Raw genomic sequence first — 27706 nt, 5'->3', positions numbered from 1 at the left:
TCGGGAGAAGATCCGCTTGCTTGGCAACATTGCCAAGTGAGCGGATCTGAAGGTGTATGGGCACCTTTAGCTATTATTTTTTTTTTTTTTTTGCATGTTGCAGACTGGCAGGTGGTTTACTGGTTAAAAAGGGAAGGGCTGCACTTTGTTGTTAGAGCAAACACAGCTATAGATAATTTTCCCGCCATACATAATCTTTATATTTACCGGCAGGTGTGCGTAGGATAAAGCTCAGCGTCACCTTTGTTCTCTTACTGGCACAGGATCAAACACATTTTATGAATTGATTACTCCATCCATTGAAAAGAATTACAAATCTCTAGTGTATTCTTAAATTCTAGGTGCATAACCTTTTGATTCATCAGCATTGATTTTTATCTGCCCCTTACAGAGCTGGGCCGAGTAGTATTCCCTCCCAAGGCAAAGCTACTTAGCCCAGTGTTCTGACCCCCAATCTATTAAATACTGTCACCGCTCTAATCTTATGCCATACCCTACCCAGTTCACAAGCCACCTTACACATCTCCGCTACTGGGATCTGCTCGTCCAGGTCCTGCTATAAGGATGTCATGTCCTGGATGGAATGAATTGGGCTGCAGAGTTTTGTTGTATCTGCGAACAGTGATACAGCCATACTTACAATGTCATTTATAAACAGAGGCAATAAATGTGAGGCCAACAGAGAACCCTGCAGGACCCCACTTAGAGCTCCGCTCCATTGCAAGGATGTCCCACTGACAAATAAATATTTTATTTAAAAAAATATATATATACAGAATTAATAGCCATTGTCCATGCTGTCAGTGAGAAAAAAAAATTAATTGTGACCACTTGTAACAACTAGCGATGGGTGAAATGTTTCGCCAGGCATGGATTTGGCGCAAATTTCCTCATTTCGCCATTGGCGGATTGTTTCGCGAAACAGATGAAAAAATTTGGCGCGAAAAAATTTGCCGAGCGTCTAAAAATTGTCGCCCGAAAACGAAAATGTCGCATGACAAAAAAAAATTGTTGCAACAATTTTTTTTTTGTCATGCGTCATTTTCGCCGTTACGCAAATTTTTCGCCATTTCGCGAATCTTTTGAAAGATTCGCGAATTTTCCAGCAAATCGAAACGGGACAGATTCACTCATCACTAGTAACAACCTCTTGAAATACCTGGTTTGGCACATACCAAACTAGTATGTAATTCAAAAATACCCCGAGGCAGGGGGAATTCCATGTTCTGTTGTGTCTCCAGGCAACACCTGAAGCAACATCTCATTACTCTTGTTAGAATTTTTGCATCTTCTTTAGTCTCTTCTAACTCCTTATTGTGGTGTATATTGTTTCGAGCTTTGGGTTCTGCAGATACTGACGTTGCACTTCTGGGATACTCGAGCTCTGCTTGGAAACATAAAGCAAAATCGATAATGACACATTGAGACATTGACATTACTAGTCCAGGTACTCAGGACGCTAGCACAATAAATCATGTCTCGCATGTTTAGACATCTCTGTTGCATGACAACTTAAATATAAACATAAATATTTCCCCTAGTTTATGGTTAGTTTGGCTTCAGTATTGTCAGAGCAATCACCTTGCTGTTCCCATAACAGTCCATAAAAGCAAGAAAATACTGGCTTGTGCTTTGAGCCCTATAGTTTGGGAAATAAGAAGGATTTTAGATATATATATATATATATATATATATATATATATATAGTATATATCACACAAAGACACTCCAAGGACTTTTCTGTAAAATTCAATCTTTCAATCTTTCTTTCATCCCAACCCACAAAAAATAAAGTCTTGTAAATTTTATAAATGATGCATATTTTGTGTATTCCTTTTTTTCTTTTTTTTGTGGCTTGGGATGATGGAGTAGAGGCTTTACTTCCCCCTTAAACTGGTTGATGTGATCACAGTGGGGGGAGGGGATGGGTGGAGTAATTGGGATACACCTATGGGTATGCATCTATTTAATGTGATATTTATTGCCCAATTTTATCTTGAGAAAGGCTCTAGACCGGAGCCGAAATGTTGATCAGATGGCACAGAAGGAACAAAGATTGAATTTTACAGAAAAGTCCCTGGAGTATCTTTGTGTGATATGGTGATTTTTCCCAAGCTGCACCTGGGCAAGGTCAATTATTTATTTATTATCAATTAATTAGGATACAAGCTGAATTCGGAGTGTGGATCGTTTTTTGGTTACATATAATGTGATGGATGCTGTGAATTCCTAATAAACTGGAAGCACCCTGAATTTGCCTTTGACTTGGTGAGTGCTGGTACTAGTCGTATATTATATATACAGTATTTATATATATATATACACACAGTGAAAGCTATTCTTACCGATTGTGGTGAAGCCCCGACTATGATGTACTGAGTTTCTTGAGGATTGCTGTGAGGCATATATTCAGTTTCACTGTGATTATCTGCAACATAAATGGCAAATATTCATTACCTGTTTATATAAAAATATATTTTGAAGGTGTCTTTACCTTATAATTGTGTACTTTTTCCACTGATGAAAAGGGCACGAAGCCCTTGAAACGTTTGGTCTGTATGTGCACTCGCAATAAACAGGTTGGAGGTATTTTTTAAACCAGTAAATGGTTTTGTGTACATTTCATTTTCTCCTTTTGTGCTCACTTACCTTATAATTGACAGTAGAATGCCCCGTTTTAGCCTGGGGAATAATGCAGGTAATTGTATAGCCCAGTCTGTAAGTTATTCTCACCTTTACATATAATGTCACATTGTCAGGGAAGGATTTCTACTTTCCCACAGTGATATTCTGTCATGCACTGTCATTGTTTTGCCTGTCCTGATCTATTTGCAACTCCTTTCTTCAAGAGGCCCCACAAGGAGTGGCAGTTAGGGGGAGAAATGGTAATAGGAGGTGTAAGGCTGTACAGGTATGGGAACTGTTATCCAGAATGCTCAGGACCCAGGGCTTTCCGGATAAGGGATCTTTCCGTAATTTGGATCTCCTTACCTTAAGCCTACTAAAAAATAATTTAAACATAATTTAAACCCAGTGGGACTCTTTTGCCTCCAATAAGGTTTAATTATATCTTAGTTGGGATCAAGTACAGGTACTGTTTTATTATTACAGAGAAAAGGGAATCATTTAACCATGAAATAAACCCAATAGGGCTGTTCTGCATCCAATAAGGGGTAATTATATCTTAGTTGGGATCAAGTACAGGTACTGTTTTATTATTACAGAGAAAAGGGAATCATTTAAACATGAAATAAACCCAATAGGGCTGTTCTGCCCCCAATAAGGGGTAATTATATCTTAGTTGGGATCAAGTACAGGTACTGTTTTATTATTACAGAGAAAAGGGAATCATTTAACATGAAATAAACCCAATAGGGCTGTTCTGCCCCCAATAAGGGGTAATTATATCTTAGTTGGGATCAAGTACAGGTACTGTTTTATTATTACAGAGAAAAGGGAATCATTTAACCATGAAATAAACCCAATAGGGCTGTTCTGCCCCCAATAAGGGGTAATTATATCTTAGTTGGGATCAAGTACAGGTACTGTTTTATTATTACAGAGAAAAGGGAATCATTTAACCATGAAATAAACCCAATAGGGCTGTTCTGCCCCAATAAGGGGTAATTATATCTTAGTTGGGATCAAGTACAGGTACTGTTTTATTATTACAGAGAAAAGGGAATCATTTAAACATGAAATAAACCCAATAGGGCTGTTCTGCCCCAATAAGGGGTAATTATATCTTAGTTGGGATCAAGTACAGGTACTGTTTTATTATTACAGAGAAAAGGGAATCATTTAACCATGAAATAAACCCAATAGGGCTGTTCTGCCCCAATAAGGGGTAATTATATCTTAGTTGGGATCAAGTACAGGTACTGTTTTATTATTACAGAGAAAAGGGAATCATTTAACCATGAAATAAACCCAATAGGGCTGTTCTGCCCCCAATAAGGGGTAATTATATCTTAGTTGGGATCAAGTACAGGTACTGTTTTATTATTACAGAGAAAAGGGAATCATTTAACCATTAAATAAACCCAATAGGGCTGTTCTGCCCCAATAAGGGTTATTATATCTTAGTTGGGATCAAGTACAGGTACTGTTTTATTATTACAGAGAAAAGGGAATCATTTAACCATGAAATAAACCCAATAGGGCTGTTCTGCCCCTAATAAGGGGTAATTATATCTTAGTTGGGATCAAGTACAGGTACTGTTTTATTATTATAGAGAAAAAGGATTTCATTTTTAAAAATTAGAATTATTTGCTTATAATGGAGTCTATGGGAGATGGCCTTTCTGTAATTCTGAACTTTCTGGATAATGGGTTTCCGGATAACGGATCCCATACCTGTACTGCCTTTTGAACAGATGATTTATTTTAATCTAACAAAGTAAGAAGTAAGCAAAGTGTGTAAATTTATCAGAGGGGCCATTGCTCTAATAAAAAATAAACTACTTTTTTTGGTGTTTTTATAGTTGTCCTGTAGAGTATGTTGTATATAAAAAAAGAACCATTAAGGGCAGGTACTGAAATGAGAGTTTTTTCCCCCCATTCTAAATTTCAATAAAATGTGCATTTTTTGTGAGCGGCAAAACCTCTTTGACAATGCATTCTTACATTTACTTCAGGGGTTTTTCCCCAAAATCTTCCCTGAAGTGAAAGCAGTGCAGTCTGCGGCCCTTATGTTCTTGGATATCCATATTTCCCCCCACTGGTGTATATTTGCATATAATAGTAAATTGTGGAATAATACCAGATTCTAGAATTGGAAGAAACCACTTGTCATTGATATGACATTGGTTCTTGTTCTTACAAACTATAACTTTACAATGCTTTTTTTACCCCTCTTTAACTCATAAATTGCCTTACCAAAGCCCAATGAATGAGTAGTTTTAGTTTCATGTGATGATTTTCTGTTGTAGACTGTGAAAAAAAATAAAAAAAAACAGGCTTTATACAAGACAAAGAATTTCTTTACTTCTTCAAAGTTCAATTATATATGAACTGGGTTCAAGACGGCTTGAGTCTAAGCCGAAACGTTGAATTAAACACCATTTTTTTGCTTCATACAAGTCCTGCGAGTGCAGTTTGTTTGTGCTTACTAATTATGTTATGTTAACCATGCACCCAGGCAGTACCTGGAGGTCTGTGTGCACCATTCCTGGACTTTTAATATACATATATACACATATGTGTGTGTGTTTATACTTATAAAGGCCTATCTCTGCACTCACATATGTAACTATATACACACACACACTTATAAAGGCCTATCTATACACTAACACATACCTCCCAACATTTGAAAAATGAAAAGAGGGACAAAAAGATTTGGTGCGCGCAGCGCGGCAAATTTTTTGACCACGCCCCCTTTTGTGGTCACGCCCCAATTACCACACCCCATTTTAAAAAAAATACCCTTTTTATATAGATCAAATGGCGGGAGCAGACGAAAATGTGCTATACCCTCTTACTGAACGACCTAAGGAAAACAATATAGCAACTCCTACATTAAAATACAAATATAGAGAGAAGGCAGTCAGTTATAAGTGAGTTATAACTAAGTACCAGTTTTTCCCCCCATACACAGTAGCCCCCCATAAACAGTAGCCCGCCCCATACACAGTAGCCCCCCATACACAGTAGCCCCCCCATACACAGTAGCCCCCCCATACACAGTAGCCCGCCCCATACACAGTAGCCCCCCCCATACACAGTAGCCCGCCCCATACACAGTAGCCCGCCCCATACACAGTAGCCCCCCCATACACAGTAGCCCCCCAATACACAGTACCCCCATACACAGTACCATCCAATACACAGTAGCCCCCAATACACAGTAGTCTCCCATACACAGTACCCCCCATACACAGTGCCCCCTATACACAGTAGCCCCCAATACACAGTGCCCCTATACACAGTAGCCCCCCAATACACAGTGCCCCTATACACAGTGCCCCTATACACAGTAGCCCCCCAATACACAGTGCCCCTATACACAGTAGCCCCCAATACACAGTAGCCCCCAATACACAGTGCCCCAATACACAGTAGCCCCCAATACACAGTGCCCCTATACACAGTGCCCCTATACACAGTGCCCCCCAATACACAGTGCCCCCCAATACACAGTGCCCCTATACACAGTAGCCCCCCAATACACAGTGCCCCTATACACAGTAGCCCCCAATACACAGTGCCCCAATACACAGTAGCCCCCAATACACAGTGCCCCTATACACAGTGCCCCTATACACAGTAGCCCCCCAATACACAGTGCCCCCCCATACACAGTGTCCACTATCACAGTACCTCCCATAGGCGCTCCGCCTTCCTCTGCGGCTTCTTTATGCCTCTCCTTGCGCTGCGCGACAGGCCCTTTCTATAAGGTTGCGCCCCATGCGTAATGACGTCACACCCACAGGCGCAACCTTATAAAAGGGACTGTCGCGCTGCACAAGGAGAGGCATAAAGAAGCCGCAGACGAAGCGTGAACATCCGGTACAGCAAGCGCATCCCGCTGTGCCGGATAGTTCCATGAATGTCCCGCAATGCGGGACATTCATGGAACTATCCGGGACAGCGGGATGCGCCATAAAAAGCGGGACTGTCCCGCGAAAAGCGGGACAGTTGGGGGGTATGCACTAACATATATATATAACTATATACACACACACTTATACAGGCCTATCTATACACTCACATATATAACAATATATACACACTTATACAGGCCTATCTATACACTCACATATATAACTATATATACACACTTATACAGGCCTATCTATATACTCACATATATAACTATATATACACACACACACTTATAAAGGCCTATCTATACACTAACATATATATAGCTATATATACACACACACACTTATAAAGGCCTAACTATATACACGCACACACACACACTTATAAAGGCCTATCTATACACTAACACAGTGCTGTCCAACTGGCGGCCCGCGGGCCGCATGCGGCCCGCGACCCCCCTCTGTGTGGCCCCCCACCTGTCTGGCTGCTTTGATGGCTTACCTTTGAGTAAGCATTAAATGGTATCAGTACTGTGATTAACTGCCCCCCTGCATGGTTCTCACCTCAGATTCAGGCTGTAATCCTTCTGTATTGTTTAAATATGTAATCCCCTGTGTTTTTCACACCTTTTAATACCTGCATTGTTCAACCCCTGCAGTGTTCACACCTTAGGCTCAGACTGTAATCACTCCCATTGTTCACTTCTTCACACCTCAGACATAGGTACTGTAGGCAGAGTATGGCACATACAGCCAGCATAGGGCAGGTAGAGTATGGCACATACAGCCAGCATAGGGCAGGTAGAGTATGGCACATACAGCCAGCATAGGGCAGGTAGAGTATGGCACACACAGGCAGCATAGGTCAGGGAGGGTATGGCACACACAGGAAGGGTAGGGCAGGCAGAGTATGGCACACACAGTCAGGGTAGGGCAGGCAGAGTATGGCACACACAGGCAGGGTAGGGCAGGCAGAGTGTGGCACACAGAGGCAGCATAGAGAAGGCAGAGTATGGCACACACAGGCAGGGTAGGACAGGCAGAGTATGGCACACACAGGCAGGGTAGGACAGGCAGAGTATGGCACACACAGACAGCATAGGACAGGCAGAGTGCTGCCTGTGTGTGCCATACTCTGCTTGCCCTATGCTGCTTGTGGGAGGTGAACCTGGCAGGGGTTTGTTGTGGGAGTTTGTTAGCAGTTGGAAATAGCCATTAAATGGACCCTAAGGTGTGTAATTATGTACTGGGGGTTGCTGTGCTATCCACAGGGGAGGAGGAGGCATATGGAAATTAAAGGTATATCTTAATATGACATAATTCTTTCACATATGAATGATGGTTGATATCCCCACAGTAAGGACCAAGCATTTGGGATTTTGCTGTGCTACCACCATTGTGATAAAATAGGTGTGGTTTGAAGTGGGTGTGGTTTCAAAAAGGGGAGTGGTCAAAACTGGCTTCCATTAGCGGCCCTCCACCATGTATGCTAGAGAAATTCCGGCCCTCGGCACCATAGAAGTTGGACAGCACTGCACTAACATATATATAACTATATATACACACACTTATACAGGCCTATCTATACACTCACATATAAAACTATATATACACACTTATACAGGCCTATCTATATACTCACATATATATAACTATATATACACACTTCTCAAGGACTGGAGCCCAAAACTGCCCCCCATACTCAAGGTGAGGCCTTACCAGGGACCTATAAAGGGGCAAAATTATGTTCTCATCCCTTGAGTCAATGCCCTTTTTTATACAAGACAGCACTTTATTTGCTTTAGTAGCCACAGAATGACACTGCCTGGAATTGGACAACTTGTTATCTAAAAAAATCCCAACATTTCTCTCAATTGTGGATCCCCCCAACACACTACCGTTTAGTCTATAACTCACATTTATTTTATTTCTACCATATTTCTAACTTTGCCATTATCTACACTGAATGTCATTTGCTAATTTGATGCCCAGTTTTCCAATTTAGTCAAATCGCTCTGCAAAGCGGCAGCATCCTGCATGGAACTTATAGTTTTGCACAATTTAGTGTCATCAGCAAAAATAGAAACAGTACTGTCTATGCCCACCTCCAGGTCATTAATAAACAAGTTAAAAAGCAAAGGCCCAAGGACTGACCCCTGCGGTACTCCACTAACCACACTGGCCCAATTAGAAAATGTTCCATTTACCACCACTCTTTGTACTCTATCCTTCAGCCAGTTCTCTATCCAATTACAAATATTTTGTCCCTGACCAATATCCCTTCATTTAACCAGCAACCTTCTGTATGGTACTGTATCAAATGCTGTGATCACGCAGTATGATAATCAGGCCCCTATATGTGCTGCCCTAAACTTACTGCACCAAACAGTCCTATTCCAATTCTTCCCGCACTGTAAGGTGTGCAAAAACTAAGAAATGCAAGACACATATTGCTAGCACCCATTTTGTATCAGTGTTTCCATTGTAAATGAAATGCAAAACCAACACAGAACACTGGCCATAAAAAATATACAAATTATATAGTTGGACAAGAGAAGGCAGAAAAGAACACATAACGGCAGCTGCCATGTTGGATCCAGGTTTGTCAGTGACACCTTGCTCAATAATGATTATAAATATTGTCCCTGATTCTTGCATCTCCCCAGTTACAGTAATAAACCAGTTACAGTAATAAATGACTTACTTTTTTTTCTCTTCTTCCTCGCTACAGCCAACCATACAAGCAATGCGATTAAAATAATGAGAAAGAGTGGGATGAACCATAAATAATATCGTTGCAATTCTCCTGAAACTGATACAAAAACATTATTGACATTTGGATTTATAGATTTAACATATGACTCTACATATCAACACAGGCACAAAGGTAGTATAATATGCCCTGCTATAGTAGCCTACGTCTATATTTGAGTGAAATAATGGAGGGACTATCTAGTGCCTACTTCCACTGGTCATCTGTTATAATTCCAGCATCCTCCCAGGTATCTCTTGTGTGTACAGAGTTAGTCAAGCAATATGCCTTCAATAATCACTTATAAATAATGGAATGGAGGCCTTTTGTTTAGGGAGCTTTAATGACATTGATTATTGGGAAGAGGCTACTACAAGCTCTCCAGGCGTTTTATTTTGTTTGCATGGTGCAGCTTTCAACCTTTGGTAGGTAAGCCATTGTGATTGTGGCAGACCAAACCTTGCCCTAAGGTCTGTAACTGACAGCAGTTCACCGTTGTTCCATTAATCATCTATGGAATGGATGTGTAGGTCGGACCAGCAGGGTGGTAGACTTATTTTGGTCATTCCTGGGAGGCGTGAGTATTTAGTTAGAGGGGTCTGGGGTACTTTTGCTTGGAACTCCAGGAGTTTGTGTACCTGCTTCAGTGTTTAGCTCTAAAGTGTGGAGGAGAGGAATGTTGGTTGTCCCTTGCACTTATAGCAGACTCAGCAAGGGGTCTACTAGGCAGGGCTGTAAGCTGCCCCATAGTTGGAAAAGTGGAGGGTTGAGTGCACTGTCCATCATAGGTTTAATATGTGAGACCTGGGCTGAGAGAATATAGTACTGCATATTGGGCAAGTCCATTTCACCCCCTTTGCTGTGGCCTAAATAGGGTAGTTAGTTTGGGTCTGGCCCTGGATTTAACCTATATAAAGTCTGTCAGTATAGTATGTGATGTAGAGAAGAAATGCTGTGAAATCAATATAGAGGAGAACCACAGAAGGTACAACAGTTTGGGCACGACAACCATTTTAATTAGTTGAATCCTACCTACTTGGCCTAGGGTTAATGTTTCTCAGAGTTTTCTTTTGTCCATTAGTCAATATGTCATTGGGTCTATGTTTAGCTTGAATTGGGAATATGAAAGAATAATCTTAATACTTGGATACACAAACTGGTCTACTATTTGTATGGCACGGCATATTAGGTGTTCCTCTGGGCCAGGCAGATCTAACAAAAAAAGAACTGATTTAAATGGTCTCACCTGAAGTCCCAACAATATACCTGTAGTGAGCTGCAAAAGGTTAGTAAGTGACACCCCCTGTCCCCTAAATACACCAGAGTGTCATCTGCATATTGTTATATTTTTTCTTCCTGACCAGCAATGAAATAGCCTACAATGTTAGCAGACTGTCTGTGGAAACTGCTACTACTGTATTGCTAGGGCAAATAACAGGGGGGACAGGGGGCACCCCTGCCTTGTACCCCAGGAGAGTGGAAAGGAAGTTGTGGAGGAAGAATTTACTCTTAGTGAGGCCACAGGAGAAGCATAAATTAGTTGCACCAGGCAGATACATTTAGGCAAAAAGTGCTCTAGGACTTACCACAGGAAAGGCCATTCAGCTGTATTAAATGCTATTGCTATACCCCAGTGGCCAATGTTGTAAAATGTAGGTATATGTGCCTGGTATTTAAGGCAACAGTTTTCCCTAGTATAAACCTGGTTTGGTCTGAGTCTACCTCCTGGGTTATTACTTTGCTCAGCCGCCTAGCCAGAACCTTAAGTTGGCCATACATGTTTAGATTTAAGTCATCATACCAGGAACAGTTGGATATCGACTGTATGCTTTAATGCAATGATCTAAAACCAATTTAGATTAGAATTTTAGGATTAAAGTCCTAAAAATAGCAAATTGGACTATCTAATATAAATAAATCTACTGGACTTGTTAAGTAATCATTGAAGATGTTTCACTACTCATCCGAGCAGCTTCTTCAGTTCAACTGACTGGTATGGGAAGCCCTCAGTATATATACTCTTCCACTAATCCACTCACAATGGTACAATGTAACTATTCAGAGAGGTGACATCTGAAACTCACAGAGGTGTGAATGCTGTGGAGTTACTCTAAAAGGATTACCCAAGTATCATGTAACTCTTCATTTGGTAATCCTTTCAAAGTAACCCCACAGCATTCACACCTCTGTGAGTTTCAGATGTCACCTCTCTGAATAGTTACATTGTACCATTGTGATTGGATTAGTGGAAGAGTATATATGCTGAGGGCTTCCCATACCAGTCAGTTGAACTGAAGAAGCTGCTCGGATGAGTAGTGAAACGTCTTCAATGATTCCTTAACAAGTCCAGTTGCTTTAGATTTATTTATACTAGATATACCATGACCTGAATGAATGGAAATCTCCATAGTCAAATGAACAATGTTCTGACCATTAATAATTGCCAGACAACAATCGTACAAAAGTTATACCCCAGAAATACATTGTAGGCCAGCCATGGATATCGTCAGATACACAATACATGCACAGATTATTATCGTTATTAGAGATGTAGCGAACCTCACAAAAAAAGTTCGCGAACCCGTTCGCAAACTTCTGCCAAAAAGTGCGAACTTTGCGAACCCCATAGACTTCAATGAGAAGGCGAACTTTAAAACCTAGAAAAGCCATTTCTGGCCAGAAAACTGATTTTAAAGTTGTTTAAAGGGTGCCACGACCTGGACAGTGACATGCAGGAGGGGGATCAAGGGCAAAAATGTCTCTGAAAAATACATTGTTGACACAGCATTGCGTTTTGTTCTGTAAAGGGCAGAAATCACACTACATTCCTAAACTTGTGTAATAAACTGCTTTAAAACATCCGGCGTCTACATGCCAATCAAGTCGTGTAAAGGTTACAGCGGTTCACACGCAAAGACAAAACGCCGCAGTAGTGGATACGGAATATATTATTGCTGGTGGAAAAACGTCACTCAGGTGATTTTATTGCAATGCAATGTCACTACTATGTGTAACGTGTTTGGTTGGTGCTGGGGGTGAACTACTAGGAGCAGCACACCAGTCCCCAACACAGCTAGACTAATAGCACTCGGCTCTATAAATTACAGTAGCAAAGTAAAAAAACACAAATAAAAAAAAATGATGTTTATGTGTGGTTGGTGCTTAGTGCACTACTATGAGCAGCACACCTGTCTCCAACACACACAGACGGAGCTGCAGTACACAATGAAAAGAAGAGTAACAGTAATCAGAAAATAAAAGCAGTCCTTACAAGGACTATTGGGTTACAGCAGATGAGATCAGCAGGACAGCTGCCCACAGCAGCTACATACAGAGCAGTAGAAAGTAGATCACTAGTCAGCAAAGCTACCTAAACTGTCCCTCAAACCCCTGCACAGCTCTCTCCCTATGCTAACTCATCAAGCACACACAGGCAGAATGTAAAATGGCTGCTGGGCTTCGGTTTATATATGGAAGGGAGTGGTCCGGGGGTGGTCCAGGAGGGAGAGCTGCCTGATTGGCTGCCATGTATCTGCTGGCTCTGGGGTGAGAGGTCAAAATTTGGCTCCAGCTAAGGCGAACCCAAAATTGCAAACATCGCTAAAAGTTCGCGAACTTGCGAACACCCAGTTCGCTACATCTCTAATCGTTATCTGACCAGAATTTTCTAATTTGTCCATTTGTCTTAAAAATTAAACACCAGGGTATGAAAATTGTTGGGTGATAATTTATCAGAGCCCACACCGTCTGAAAATTGAACAAAACTATGTTTTGTGCGATTATATTGGTGCATGTATGGCCAGCTTTAGCCAGTAAGACTCAGTCAGCTGGGTATCCATTCCCGGATTGGACAGTATAGCTATATCTGCTTCATACATAGAGCTAGGTAGTTTAGTGGCTGTAAAGCATATTCAAAGACTTTCAATAAATACGGGGAAAGCATCTTAGTATGCCTTTTGTATAATTCTATGTGGATCCCACCCATTCCTGGGGCTTTCCTATTGGGAAAGGAGTCAATAGACTCAGCGATCTCCTCTTTAACAGCTAGTAGTTTCTACAGTGGGAGAGGGTGGTGCTGTTCCATCTATTTGCAATAACACTTGCTCCACGTATGCCTGGTGGGCCCATGTTTGCTTTTTAAAAGCCTGGATCTCAGCAATTAGCTGGCCCCTTATGTATGCCTTAAATGTGCCCCCCAGGGTGAGGTAGTCAGTGGTACCTTCGTTGTAGGGATTGGTCTAAGGAGGCTTCATTGCCTAAAATACATAACCAAGTTGGATTCGGTGACCATCTCTGGCATTGAGGTGTCCTCTATTTTTGCTAAAGATTTATTACTATCATTACATATCAATATATAATATATATAATATATATATATATATATATATATATATATATATATATAAATCATTATGGAACAATGGTAAAAAAAAATACTGATACATTTAGATGTGCATTCAGCTGTAATGTTCCCCTCCTCAAATGGAATTCAGTTGTTCAAAATACCTGATTTAGTTCTCATAAATTGGCACACACTGATCTGTTCTGTTAAATCTGTCACACTTGCCAATTGTTTTTTTCTCACCCACCTATATTTTTTTTATTACGACACAGAATAAATACCCTTTAAATATTATTTATGTTATTGCTATGGGTGTGTGTGCTTATTGCTGTACTTGAAAAATAAACCTCACCCTCGCCCTGTAAAATTTTCCCCTCTTATATTGTGCATTAGATGCACAGTACAACGGAATTTCAAGCAATTTTTAGATTTCCATTATAAGGATATTAGCAGTCACTGAGGGGTTCTGTGCCCATATAAAGGCACAAGGCTGCAGGCTGAGTTATACAGGGAACTCTGAGTATCACTCATGTATTATAAGGGATAATGTACCCCCTACTGTAAATGATAAGGATATTAGCAGTCACTGAGGGGTTCTGTGCCCATATACAGGCACAAGGCTGCAGGCTGAGTTATACAGGGAACTCTGAGTATCACTCATGTATTATAAGGGATAATGTACCCCCTACTGTAAATGATAAGGATATTAGCAGTCACTGAGGGGTTCTGTGCCCCCCATATAAAGGCACAAGGCTGCAGGCTGAGTTATACAGGGAACTCTGAGTATCACTCATGTATTATAAGGGATAATGTACCCCCTACTGTAAATGATAAGGATATTAGCAGTCACTGAGGGGTTCTGTGCCCCCCATATAAAGGCACAAGGCTGCAGGCTGAGTTATACAGGGAACTCTGAGTATCACTTATGTATTATAAGGGATAATGTACCCCCTACTGTAAATGATAAGGATATTAGAAGTCACTGAGGGTGAGGGGTTCTGTGCCCATATAAACCTAGGTGAAGTATACTTTTCACCTGCTGTAGGGGGGAACAGCTGGGGTTGCTGTAGGGAGTACAGTGAATTGTGGGCCCTGGATGGGGGAGCACAAAGTACAGCATTTAAATGAACACAACACCAGATTCCGAGTAATGCTGACACTGTATACAGATAAACATTTACAGTATTTAACCAATAAAGAAAAAAACTAGAAAAAATGCATATTAAAGGAGCAGCTCAGTGTAAACATGAAACTGGGTAAAATAGACTGTGCAAAATAAAGAATATTTCTAATATAGTTAGTTAGGCAAATATGTAATCTATAAAGGCTGGAGTGGGCAGATGTCTAACATAATAGCCAGAACTGCGTCACATCTCTCTGAACTGTTTGTTTAAAGTATGCTTTCACATTTACTGGGTTTTCTTCTATTTATCATTTAAACAAATAATCGTAATCCCATAAACCCCTAAACACAGTTTTGTATTCATGCGAAACAAAGGCAGTGAACCCTTTCACTGCTAGTCAGTTTGAGGCTTCTGGAACTTTTATTGTTATACAGTAGTTTTGTAGCGATTTCTCACTTGTATAGGACTCCCAGCAGCACCAAATGTGCAAAGCGCTGCTCCAGAAAGCGGCAGACTTTGGAGTTTAAGGCCAAAAATTCCTCTAACAGAAGGTTTCCAAGGGTTTACCCTGGAAACAACAGATTCCGATGAATCTAGAATAGGTAAAACTGTCTGTCTACTCCAAATTACCAAGTTGCAATGCTTTCCTAAAGTTATTGGATTTTATAAAAATGTGTGATTTAAAAAAAAAAAAAAAAGCGTAAAGGGCAAGTCAACCCAAATGATACTTTTTTGCCTAATAAAAGAAAACGTTTTTGAGTTATTCATATATATATAATTGCTATTAGAAGCAGTGTCTGCCTGCCCTTATCTATATAGGTTTACCTAAGTATTTGGCTTTTCTGGGGCCAAAGGTGAAGAAACCCCCATATGATCTATCATTTCTGTAATTTCAGCTCCTGCAAAATCAACACATTTACATCATTTTATGTGGGATAAACAGGGTTGGCCCAGACCCGACCCTGTTAACGCTTCCCCTGGCATCATACACACATTCAGGGTAGGATGTTGGGTGGGGGCCCCTGCGGAGGAGGGTTCGGGGTGCACGGTGGGGGCCTCTGCAGGGGAGGTACCTTGGGGGGTGCAGGGCCCCTGGGGTGGTAAACACGGTGGGCCCTGCACCCCCCAGTCCAACTCTGGGGATAAACCTACAAAAAATTATGCTCACCCCAGAAAGCCATATCTTTTGGAAAGTACACATCCCCCCGAATCTATAATGGGTACCCATGTCTTTCTACTCCAAAGTACCAAGCCACTAAGCTTTCCTAAAGTTGGCATTTTGATAAAATCCCCTCAAAGCTTTTACTTTGCAGCATCTTATCTCCCACATAACATTAGGTTAAAATAATAAAACACCCTGAATTTGAATGCCAGGGGTCCACTGAACAGTTTGATGCCCAATGTACATAGGTTTATCAGAGTACATGGTACTTAGAGACCCCAAAATATACCTTGTGCACACTAATTCCATGGCTTATCTTTACCTAATTCATAAACACATGGCAGTTTATGTGGGGTAAAAGCTGCAAAAAAGTAAGGTGACCCATGGAAACCATATATTTTTGGGAAGTACACATTCTGACAAATCCAAAATGGGTAAATACTACAGGCACATGAAGCGGATTTCGGAGTGGCGCTGTCATGTGTAGCACTAGCCTAAGGGTCACCTACTTGACTGTTGTCCCTGGTAAAGCTGAAGCTGATTCCAAGGCACAAGAAAGAACAGAGGAGCACACAATAAGGAGTATGTCCCATAGGGAACAATATCACCTATTTTTAGCCCAGTGATCCACCAGCAATTGCTTGTGAGCAACGTGTTGCTCCCCAGCCCCTTGGATGTTGCTCCCAGTGGCCTCAAAGCAGGGGCTCATTTCTGAATTCCTGGCTTGAAGGCACATTTTGGTTGCATAAAAAACCAGTGTAAAGCTGTCAGTCCATATAGGGGCTACCAAATAGCCAATAGCTCTTATTGGGCACCCCTGGAACTTTTTTCATGCTTGTGTTGCTCCTCAACACTTCAACCTCAACATGTGGCTCATGAGTATATAAGGTTGGGGACTTCTGCACTGGTTAAAACAGTAGCCGCTTCCCATTCCAATTAATAGTGAACAGCTGATGCCGGCCCAAGGATGACACAATTCTAATTCTGAATTTCCCATTTATTCTCACCTAGCAGTGCCATAGGTTGATCATTCCCCATTCATATAACAGAGGCTGCAGGAAGAATCAGGATTTTGGGCACTGCAGTTCTATCTGAAAACATTACAGGGGCTTAAAATACCTTTTGTGCCATAGGCCATACACATATCTCTGTTACACTTTGTCATTGTATTATAAGCCACCCTAGACTGGCAAAACCCCATCACATGCTAAACTCCCCCAGATCTAATGAATACGCTATTATTAAGTATGCTTCTCAGTATCAATATCATTTACCTGGAGTAGAGCAGATTGTTTGAACATGGATTGAGGCATTTTTTTGGTCCACGGGGTTCTCCAGCAAACAATGAAATTCTTTGTCCGATGTTGGTGATTCCACTGATGCCACAACTGTCCCATTGCTGAAGGCCAGATATTCAGTCTTATTGGGTTTGTTTATCCAGGTAAATGTAAGTGCTGAGTCGTTATTTTTGACAGAGCAGCGAGCAGTAAAATTGCACCACTCAGTGGTTTGCTTCTTCCCTTCTATCCATATGTGTGGGGTGGGGACTGGCTCTGTGACAAGAAATAAAAGCAGTAATTTGACAAATACACTGGGTAGCAGTGCCCCAGGTCTAGTAACCCGTAGCAACCTGTAACATGTGGTGAGGTGCACACTTACATCCTAAAGGCTTAATTTTGCAGGTAAAAAATAAAAGGCTCCACATGGAAGACAAACACAGACTTTGCTGCTTTTCACAGTACTCAAAACAGGACAGATGGCCTTAGTAGGGGGTACATTATCCCTTATAATACATGAGTGATACTCAGAGTTCCCTGTATAACTCAGCCTGCAGCCTTGTGCCTTTATATGGGCACAGAACCCCTCAGTGACTGCTAATATCCTTATCATTTACAGTAGGGGGTACATTATCCCTTATAATACATGAGTGATACTCAGAGTTCCCTGTATAACTCAGCCTGCAGCCTTGTGCCTTTATATGGGCACAGAACCCCCCAGTGACTTCTAATATCCTTATCATTTACAGTAGGGGGTACATTATCCCTTATAATACATGAGTGATACTCAGAGTTCCCTGTATAACTCAGCCTGCAGCCTTGTGCCTTTATATGGGCACAGAACCCCTCAGTGACTGCTAATATCCTTATCATTTACAGTAGGGGGTACATTATCCCTTATAATACATGAGTGATACTCAGAGTTCCCTGTATAACTCAGCCTGCAGCCTTGTGCCTTTATATGGGCACAGAACCCCTCAGTGACTGCTAATATCCTTATCATTTACAGTAGGGGGTACATTATCCCTTATAATACACGAGTGATACTCAGAGTTCCCTGTATAACTCAGCCTGCAGCCTTGTGCCTTTATATGGGCACAGAACCCCTCAGTGACTGCTAATATCCTTATCATTTACAGTAGGGGGTACATTATCCCTTATAATACATGAGTGATACTCAGAGTTCCCTGTATAACTCAGCCTGCAGCCTTGTGCCTTTATATGGGCACAGAACCCCTCAGTGACTGCTAATATCCTTATCATTTACAGTAGGGGGTACATTATCCCTTATAATACATGAGTGATACTCAGAGTTCCCTGTATAACTCAGCCTGCAGCCTTGTGCCTTTATATGGGCACAGAACCCCTCAGTGACTTCTAATATCCTTATCATTTACAGTAGGGGGTACATTATCCCTTATAATACATGAGTGATACTCAGAGTTCCCTGTATAACTCAGCCTGCAGCCTTGTGCCTTTATATGGGCACAGAACCCCTCAGTGACTTCTAATATCCTTATCATTTACAGTAGGGGGTACATTATCCCTTATAATACATGAGTGATACTCAGAGTTCCCTGTATAACTCAGCCTGCAGCCTTGTGCCTTTATATGGGCACAGAACCCCTCAGTGACTGCTAATATCCTTATCATTTACAGTAGGGGGTACATTATCCCTTATAATACATGAGTGATACTCAGAGTTCCCTGTATTAATCAGCCTGCAGCCTTGTGCCTTTATATGGGCACAGAACCCCTCAGTGACTGCTAATATCCTTATCATTTACAGTAGGGGGTACATTATCCCTTATAATACATGAGTGATACTCAGAGTTCCCTGTATTAATCAGCCTGCAGCCTTGTGCCTTTATATGGGCACAGAACCCCTCAGTGACTGCTAATATCCTTATCATTTACAGTAGGGGGTACATTATCCCTTATAATACATGAGTGATACTCAGAGTTCCCTGTATAACTCAGCCTGCAGCCTTGTGCCTTTATATGGGCACAGAACCCCTCAGTGACTGCTAATATCCTTATCATTTACAGTAGGGGGTACATTATCCCTTATAATACATGAGTGATACTCAGAGTTCCCTGTATTAATCAGCCTGCAGCCTTGTGCCTTTATATGGGCACAGAACCCCTCAGTGACTGCTAATATCCTTATCATTTACAGTAGGGGGTACATTATCCCTTATAATACATGAGTGATACTCAGAGTTCCCTGTATAACTCAGCCTGCAGCCTTGTGCCTTTATATGGGCACAGAACCCCTCAGTGACTGCTAATATCCTTATAATTAAGTGCTATTCTGGACGGGTGGCATAGACAAAAGGTGTGCATACAGGGAAGTCTGATTATCATCAACATACTATTTGTAGGACATTAAGGAAACTATTTATGCATTTTTTAACTTTTAGTGCCACCTTCTATAGGAGTCATCTGTGTAGCTGTTTTTTGCCTATAATAATGTCAAATTCAAACATGTATATATCGTACTGTGTTTACATTAAGCCACGTAACTGGTGATGAGCAGGAAACTGAACACATTCGGCACAAATTCCAGTTTTTTTCTATCATTTGTTTTTAATGTCAGTTAAGGGGTTTTGGAATCTGAGTAACACTTTACCATTAATTGTTGGCTTTCACCTAATAATCTGAGACTGCACTACAAGAAGTCTGTGGCTATTAAGACCTCTTGGATGGACACATCTGCTCTGTGGATCTACATCTGGACTGTCTTGGTCTTAATCATACTTAATAATTCATTACTTTAGCATCTGTACAAAGAGCACCTACCATACACAGTGAGATTAAACGTGAGTCTCTTTGTTTCTTCGTCAGTATAAGTAATGGCTGCTGTGTATATCCCACTGTCTTCCATCCTCAGGTCACTGATTCGTAGTGTTGTTCCGCTGTCTAATGGTTCCAGTCGGTTGTGGAACTGAGGAAACCTGATCTCAAAGTGCGGCTTCCGAAAATACGCCAGTCTGACTTCTCTTTCTTTGGTTTTAAACAGCCACAAAACCTCCAACACAGGAACAGTCAGATCTAGATCGTTTTGTAAACAGACTGAATGCTGTTCAAGTCCATCCACCTCCTTAGGGACATCTTGGTTTGCTATAGAGATTAAGATTGAAATTGATACCCAAAAATAACACAATTGAGACTGTGCCTCTATGCACCCTATCAGCTTACAGGGGCTTTATTTGGTAGGAAATCTTGTTTTTATTCAACCAAAACTTACCCTCAAGTCAGGAATTCAAAAATAACTCCCTGGTTTGGGGGCACTGAGAGCAACACCCAAGGGGTTGGGGAGCAACATGTTACCCCTGAGCCACTGGTTGGGGATCTCTGTTGTATATCGTATGATTAAAAAAATACCCCAGCAGCTCTTTATTGCAGTAGAAGATAAGACCCACTCATAAGACATAGTGCTAAAGCAGAGATTCTCAAAGTTATACTTAAACAAATCATTAGGGTTGAGGAGACTGCCTAAAGTAATACTGACACTAAAAAACTACTCGTCAAAGTATTAATGTACAATAATGTGAATTGTTTTTCCCTGATAGGGCTGCTTTTGTAAGTAATTGTAACTTGAAATCCCTAAACCTGACTGTTTTGCCAACCTGACTGTCTCTTCTCAGCCTGTCAGTTACAGCTTCTAATGCTAACGGCCTCCTGCTGCACAAATATGGCCGCCCCCTCATAGAGAAACATGGGGGATCAGATAGGGAATGTAAAGGCATTGGGCAAATACTTTTATGGCAAAATTATAAATAGCATGCAAAGACAGTGTTATGAAAGACTGAAAAGTGCTGGTTTTGTAGCATTGCCAGCTGCCATCATGTTAGGATCAGCCATCTGCTACATTGAAGAGCAAAAACAATGGAAGAATAATAAATGTGTAATTAATAATTCAAGGGGGTTATTTTCCCATTTGTTCATGTTACCACTGCCTGTGGTGACTACAGTAGTCCATGTAAAATAGGTACCTGGTGGGTGATCCAGTATTGTTATTTAGAATAATGCCAGCACGAACGACAGTAAAAAGGCTAAAATGGTGTTTTAATGGCATACCTGTGTGCTTACTGCACTTTAAAGGAGAAGGAAATTATTATTATTAATATTTATTATTATTATTATTATTATTATTAACATTTATTTATAAAGCGCCAACATATCCCGCAGCGCTGTACAATAAGTGGGTTACATACATTGGACATACAGAGTAACATATAAAGCAATCAGTAACCGATACAAGAGGGGAAGAGAGCCCTGCCCAAAAGAGCTTACAATCTACATTATTATTATTATTTTTATTAACATTTATTTATAAAGCGCCAACATATCCCGCAGCGCTGTACAATAAGTGGGTTTCATACATTGGACATACAGAGTAACATATAAAGCAATCAATAACCGATACAAGAGGGGAAGAGGGCCCTGCCCAAAAGAGCTTACAATCTACATTATTATTATTATTAACATTTATTTATAAAGCGCCAACATATCCCGCAGCGCTGTACAATAAGTGGGTTTCATACATTGGGCATAGAGAGTAACATATAAAGCAATCAATAACCGATACAAGAGGGGAAGAGAGCCCTGCGGAAAGGTAAAAACAGTAAGGATCAGAAAATAAGTGTCAGAAAGGTCTATGTAAATACAGCCATAAGCACTTACAGTAAAGCTGCACTGAGTCCTCTATCAAAAGAAACACCGGATTTATTTTCTCTTTTTGTAAACATGATGTTCCAGTGTGTGACTTCCTCTCTCAGAAACATCCTTTTTTCCCTGGGCCAGAGTCTGCGCAGTTCTCTCCTCTCTCCTGCTCCCCCTCCCACTAGAATGCTAAGAACTCCCTCCCCCCTCCCTTGGGAATGTGTGATCTCAGCTATAACAGCTATAGCTGCAGGCAGGAAGCTACTTAAAATGGCAGCTGCTATCTTAAGCAAACAGAGAAAGCTTCTAAAGTTTCTGCAGAATAAATATATTGTTCTAGGTGGCACTAATGTGGCATATCTATTGGCAGTAAAATGCCAAAATGACTTTCCTTCTCCTTTAATAAGGCTATATAACAGACACTGCCCAATTGAAATACAATGTGCTATGAAGCAAAACCAGAATGTCATATAATAATATTATCATTTATTCTAAGAAGTAGGAACAGGACAACAAACAGGGGTGGCTTTCAGGGCAAGGCCGTCTTGTAATAATGATTGTTTTTATATGTGTTCTTGTATGTTTATTGTATAAACACATTTATTGTACAATGTGCGTATATATATATATATATATATATATATAAAATTAAAGCATGGGGAGGCTAAGCAGAGGTAAGAACAGTAAGAGGGCAATGGGTGGGGGGGGGGGGGATATGGCAGATGGCTCTTTTCATGTGGTGTTTAGATTGGAAACTTCATAAACAGGAGCAGGTGCTGTTTTTAACCCTGTGGGTTCCAGTATGGCAATGATTCACAATGGCACCCATAGGTGGCTCTATGCCAGTAGAGCGGGGGTGCACAGTGCTTGTCCCATGCAGAGGGCAAAGTGAAAAAAATGACTGATTGCAGCTTTCTGTGCACTTTCCATACTCACTGTATGGGGCATTGGGAATTAGCCCTAAGGCTTCAGGCCAGTGGTACACTTAGGGGCCCATTCATTGAAGTGCGAATTTCGCATTGTTATAAGAAGGATTGGAAAAAATTTGTAGTAACCACAATAATTTCTGATGTTCGAAAAGATCATGAAAACTCTTTTATCGGTCTTACGAAAATATTGTGGTTGCGTTCCGAAAGTCACAAATTTTTCATATCCGGGCGATCGTAAATGGCGTGAAAACATTTCTGGCTTTGAAACCTTCAATGTATGATTGGTATGGGAGATAGGGGAGTGGGAGATAGGGGTATGGGAGATAGGGGTATGGGAGATAGCTCTCAGTACAAGTGAGGGAATACAGGGGTAGGGGGGATAGCTCTTAGTACAAGTGAGGGAATACAGGGGTAGGGGAGATAGCTCTCAGTACAAGTGAGGGAATACAGGGGTAGGGGGGATAGCTCTCAGTACAAGTGAGGGAATACAGGGGTAGGGGAGATAGCTCTCAGTACAAGTGAGGGAATACAGGGGTAGGGGAGATAGCTCTCAGTACAAGTGAGGGAATACAGGGGTATGGGAGATAGCTCTCAGTACAAGTGAGGGAATACAGGGGTAGGGGAGATAGCTCTCAGTACAAGTGAGGGAATACAGGGGTAGGGGAGATAGCTCTCAGTACAAGTGAGGGAATACAGGGGTAGGGGGGATAGCTCTCAGTACAAGTGAGGGAATACAGGGGTAGGGGAGATAGCTCTCAGTACAAGTGAGGGAATACAGGGGTAGGGGAGATAGCTCTCAGTACAAGTGAGGGAATACAGGGGTAGGGGAGATAGCTCTCAGTACAAGTGAGGGAATACAGGGGTAGGGGAGATAGCTCTCAGTACAAGTGAGGGAATACAGGGGTATGGGAGATAGCTCTCAGTACAAGTGAGGGAATACAGGGGTAGGGGAGATAGCTCTCAGTACAAGTGAGGGAATACAGGGGTAGGGGGGATAGCTCTCAGTACAAGTGAGGGAATACAGGGGTATGGGAGATAGCTCTCAGTACAAGTGAGGGAATACAGGGGTAGGGGAGATAGCTCTCAGTACAAGTGAGGGAATACAGGGGTATGGGAGATAGCTCTTAGTACAAGTGAGGGAATACAGGGGTATGGGGGATAGCTCTCAGTACAAGTGAGGGAATACAGGGGTAGGGGAGATAGCTCTCAGTACAAGTGAGGGAATACAGGGGTATGGGGGATAGCTCTCAGTACAAGTGAGGGAATACAGGGGTATGGGGGATATCTCTCAGTACAAGTGAGGGAATACAGGGGTATGGGAGATAGCTCTCAGTACAAGTGAGGGAATACAGGGGTAGGGGAGATAGCTCTCAGTACAAGTGAGGGAATACAGGGTTATGGGAGATAGCTCTCAGTACAAGTGAGGGAATACAGGGGTAGGGGAGATAGCTCTCAGTACAAGTGAGGGAATACAGGGGTAGGGGGGATAGCTCTCAGTACAAGTGAGGGAATACAGGGGTAGGGGAGATAGCTCTTAGTACAAGTGAGGGAATACAGGGGTAGGGGAGATAGCTCTCAGTACAAGTGAGGGAATACAGGGGTAGGGGAGATAGCTCTCAGTACAAGTGAGGGAATACAGGGGTAGGGGAGATAGCTCTCAGTACAAGTGAGGGAATACAGGGGTATGGGGGATAGCTCTCAGTACAAGTTGACCCGGGGACTGCTCAGATTGCCATCTTGGAGTCAGGAAGGAATTTTTTCCCCTCTGAGGAAAATTAGAGAGGCTTTACATGGGGTTTTTTGCCTTCCTCTGGATCATCTAATTGGGCCAGTGTTGTTAGTGGAGTGCCGCAGGGGTCAGTCCTTGGGCCTTTGCTTTTTAACTTGTTTATTAATGACCTGGAGGTGGGCATAGACAGTACTGTTTCTATTTTTGCTGATGACACAAAATTGTGCAAAACTATAAGTTCCATGCAGGATGCTGCCGCTTTGCAGAGCGATTTGACAAAATTGGAAAACTGGGCAGCAAACTGGGAAATGAGGTTCAATGTTGATAAGTGCAAAGTTATGCACTTTGGTAGAAATAATATAAACGCGAACTATCTACTGAATGGTAGTGTGTTGGGGGTTTCCTTAATGGGGAAAATCTGGGGGTTTTTTTTGATAACAAGTTGTCTAATTCCAGGCAGTGTCATTCTGTGGCTACTAAAGCAAATAAAGTGCTGTCTTGTATAAAAAAGGGCATTGACTCAAGGGATGAAACATAATTTTGCCCCTTTATAGGTCCCTGGTAAGGCCTCACCTTGAGTATGGGGGGCAGTTTTGGGCTCCAGTCCTTAAGAAGGATATTAATGAGCTGGAGAGAGTGCAGAGACTGCAACTAAACTGGTAAAGGGGATGGACATGTGTCTTTTTCAACCTAAGTTACTATGTTACTATGTTACCCCTGGCAACATGAGGGGAGCTGCTGCCTGAGACAAGATTCGCACTTTGCCCTATGGCAGCAGCCCTGCTAGGCAACTTGGTTTGTTGTAATACAAAACCCCTAAACAGATTTTAGGCTGTAACCCCCCTTGCTAACAAACATAGAATATACCGAGGCAGCAGGGAAAGGGTTTAAAGGAAGATGTGAAGGTCATTTTTATTTTAAACTCCAGCTTGCGTTGGTGATATTTCCCCTTCTTTCAGATAAGATATACATCAGCCAGGGCTGTATTTCTAGAACATTTTCACCAAAAGGAAAGCACCCAGCTTCCCATATCCCTTATCCCTTATCCATTAACCCCAGGTTATAAAACTTAATACCAGATCTGATACTGAATTACTCTTTAGTTACAGAGGCTGAAAGATGCTGTTACACAGATTATTTGCAACATTCCCTGCCACAGGGGAGCTTACAATCTAATTTCCCTCCCACAAACAAATACATTTTTTTTCACAGAATCATGTGAATTATATTCCAAAACATATAACAAAATAAAACTATTCAAACATTAACCAAAGCAGCAAATTACATATATATATATATATATATATATATATATATATTGGACCTTTTTTCTTAATAAACGTGTTATTTTTTGCCTGTGTGTGCAGCTCACTGTCTGTATAAAAATCTTTTTTGCCAGCACCCTGGGCGTTTGAACAGCTATAGGGTGTGCTCTGTTTGTTCCTATATAACACGTTTATTAAGAAAAAAGGTCCAATAATATATATATATATATATATATATATATATATATATGAACCCTATATATCATACCATTTGAATGCAATGATCATAAAAACCTTAATTAAATTCTAATTACAGTATATAAGTAATCATAAATCATAAATGTTACTCACTCTAAAGCATTAGTATAATCACCTTGCTAATTAGACATGACAGTGTGTTGAGTTCATGAGTAACAAGCCTACAGTACTACTATCCCCAGACCTACTATCCCCTATAGCTCAGTAACACACAATGGTACAGTCTGTGAGTAACAAGCCTACAGTACTACTATCCCCAGACCTACTATCCCCTATAGCTCAGTAACACACAATGGTACAGACTGTGAGTAACAAGCCTACAGTACTACTACCCCCAGATCTACTACCCCCTATAGCTCAGTAACACACAATGGTACAGACTGTGAGTAACAAGCCTACAGTACTACTACCCCCAGACCTACTACCCCCTATAGCTCAGTATCACACAATGGTACAGACTGAGTAACAAGCCTACAGTACTACTATCCCCAGACCTACTATCCCCTATAGCTCAGTAACACACAATGGTACAGACTGAGTAACAAGCCTACAGTACTACTACCCCCAGACCTACTATCCCCTATAGCTCAGTAACACACAATGGTACAGACTGTGAGTAACAAGCCTACAGTACTACTACCCCCAGACCTACTATCCCCTATAGCTCAGTAACACACAATGGTACAGACTGTGAGTAACAAGCCTACAGTACTACTACCCCCAGACCTACTATCCCCTATAGCTCAGTAACACACAATGGTACAGACTGAGTAACAAGCCTACAGTACTACTACCCCCAGACCTATTATCCCCTATAGCTCAGTAACACACAATGGTACAGACTGTGAGTAACAAGCCTACAGTACTACTACCCCCAGACCTACTATCCCCTATAGCTCAGTAACACACAATGGTACAGACTGTGAGTAACAAGCCTACAGTACTACTATCCCCAGACCTACTACCCCCTATAGCTCAGTAACACACAATGGTACAGACTGTGAGTAACAAGCCTACAGTACTACTACCCCCAGACCTACAATCCCCTATAGCTCAGTAACACACAATGGTACAGACTGTGAGTAACAAGCCTACAGTACTACTACCCCCAGACCTACTATCCCCTATAGCTCAGTAACACACAATGGTACAGACTGTGAGTAACAAGCCTACAGTACTACTATCCCCAGACCTACTATCCCCTACAGCTCAGTAACACACAATGGTACAGACTGTGAGTAACAAGCCTACAGTACTACTACCCCCAGACCTACTATCCCCTATAGCTCAGTAACACACAATGGTACAGACTGTGAGTAACAAGCCTACAGTACTACTATCCCCAGACCTACTATCCCCTACAGCTCAGTAACACACAATGGTACAGACTGTGAGTAACAAGCCTACAGTACTACTACCCCCAGACCTACTATCCCCTATAGCTCAGTAACACACAATGGTACAGACTGTGAGTAACAAGCCTACAGTACTACTACCCCCAGACCTACTATCCCCTATAGCTCAGTAACACACAATGGTACAGACTGTGAGTAACTCACCTGGGGAAGCTGCCGGGAACAGGAATGAGAGAGAGAGATGAATAAAGAGACAGAACATGTTGCTGTGAGACAGTTACACTGTGGGGCTGAGAT

General features: G+C 41.6%; 1 protein-coding gene across 3 annotated transcripts in view; it reads right to left on the bottom strand.

The window, feature by feature from the left end:
- Positions 1-1070: 1070 nt before the first annotated feature.
- LOC100488631 (SLAM family member 5) overlaps positions 1071-27706 on the bottom strand; it is a 47112-nt gene continuing 20476 nt past the window's right edge. Inside the window, exons 4-9 of one of the 3 annotated variants that reach the window (XM_031891952.1) lie at positions 20008-20328; positions 17203-17481; positions 9253-9360; positions 4879-4932; positions 2346-2428; positions 1071-1387 (exon numbers count right to left, since the gene is read on the bottom strand). In XM_031891952.1, coding sequence (XP_031747812.1) covers positions 1304-1387; positions 2346-2428; positions 4879-4932; positions 9253-9360; positions 17203-17481; positions 20008-20328 — 929 coding nt within the window. In that variant the 3' untranslated portion in view covers positions 1071-1303. The remainder of the gene's footprint in view (positions 1388-2345; positions 2429-4878; positions 4933-9252; positions 9361-17202; positions 17482-20007; positions 20329-27706) is intronic. The other 2 variants (XM_031891953.1, XM_031891954.1) reach the window with 2 other exon arrangements.

Source organism: Xenopus tropicalis, chromosome 8 (genome assembly GCF_000004195.4).
Source record: "Xenopus tropicalis strain Nigerian chromosome 8, UCB_Xtro_10.0, whole genome shotgun sequence".
Taxonomy (NCBI): domain Eukaryota; kingdom Metazoa; phylum Chordata; class Amphibia; order Anura; family Pipidae; genus Xenopus; species Xenopus tropicalis.
This window is presented reverse-complemented; position numbering and strand designations above follow the sequence as displayed.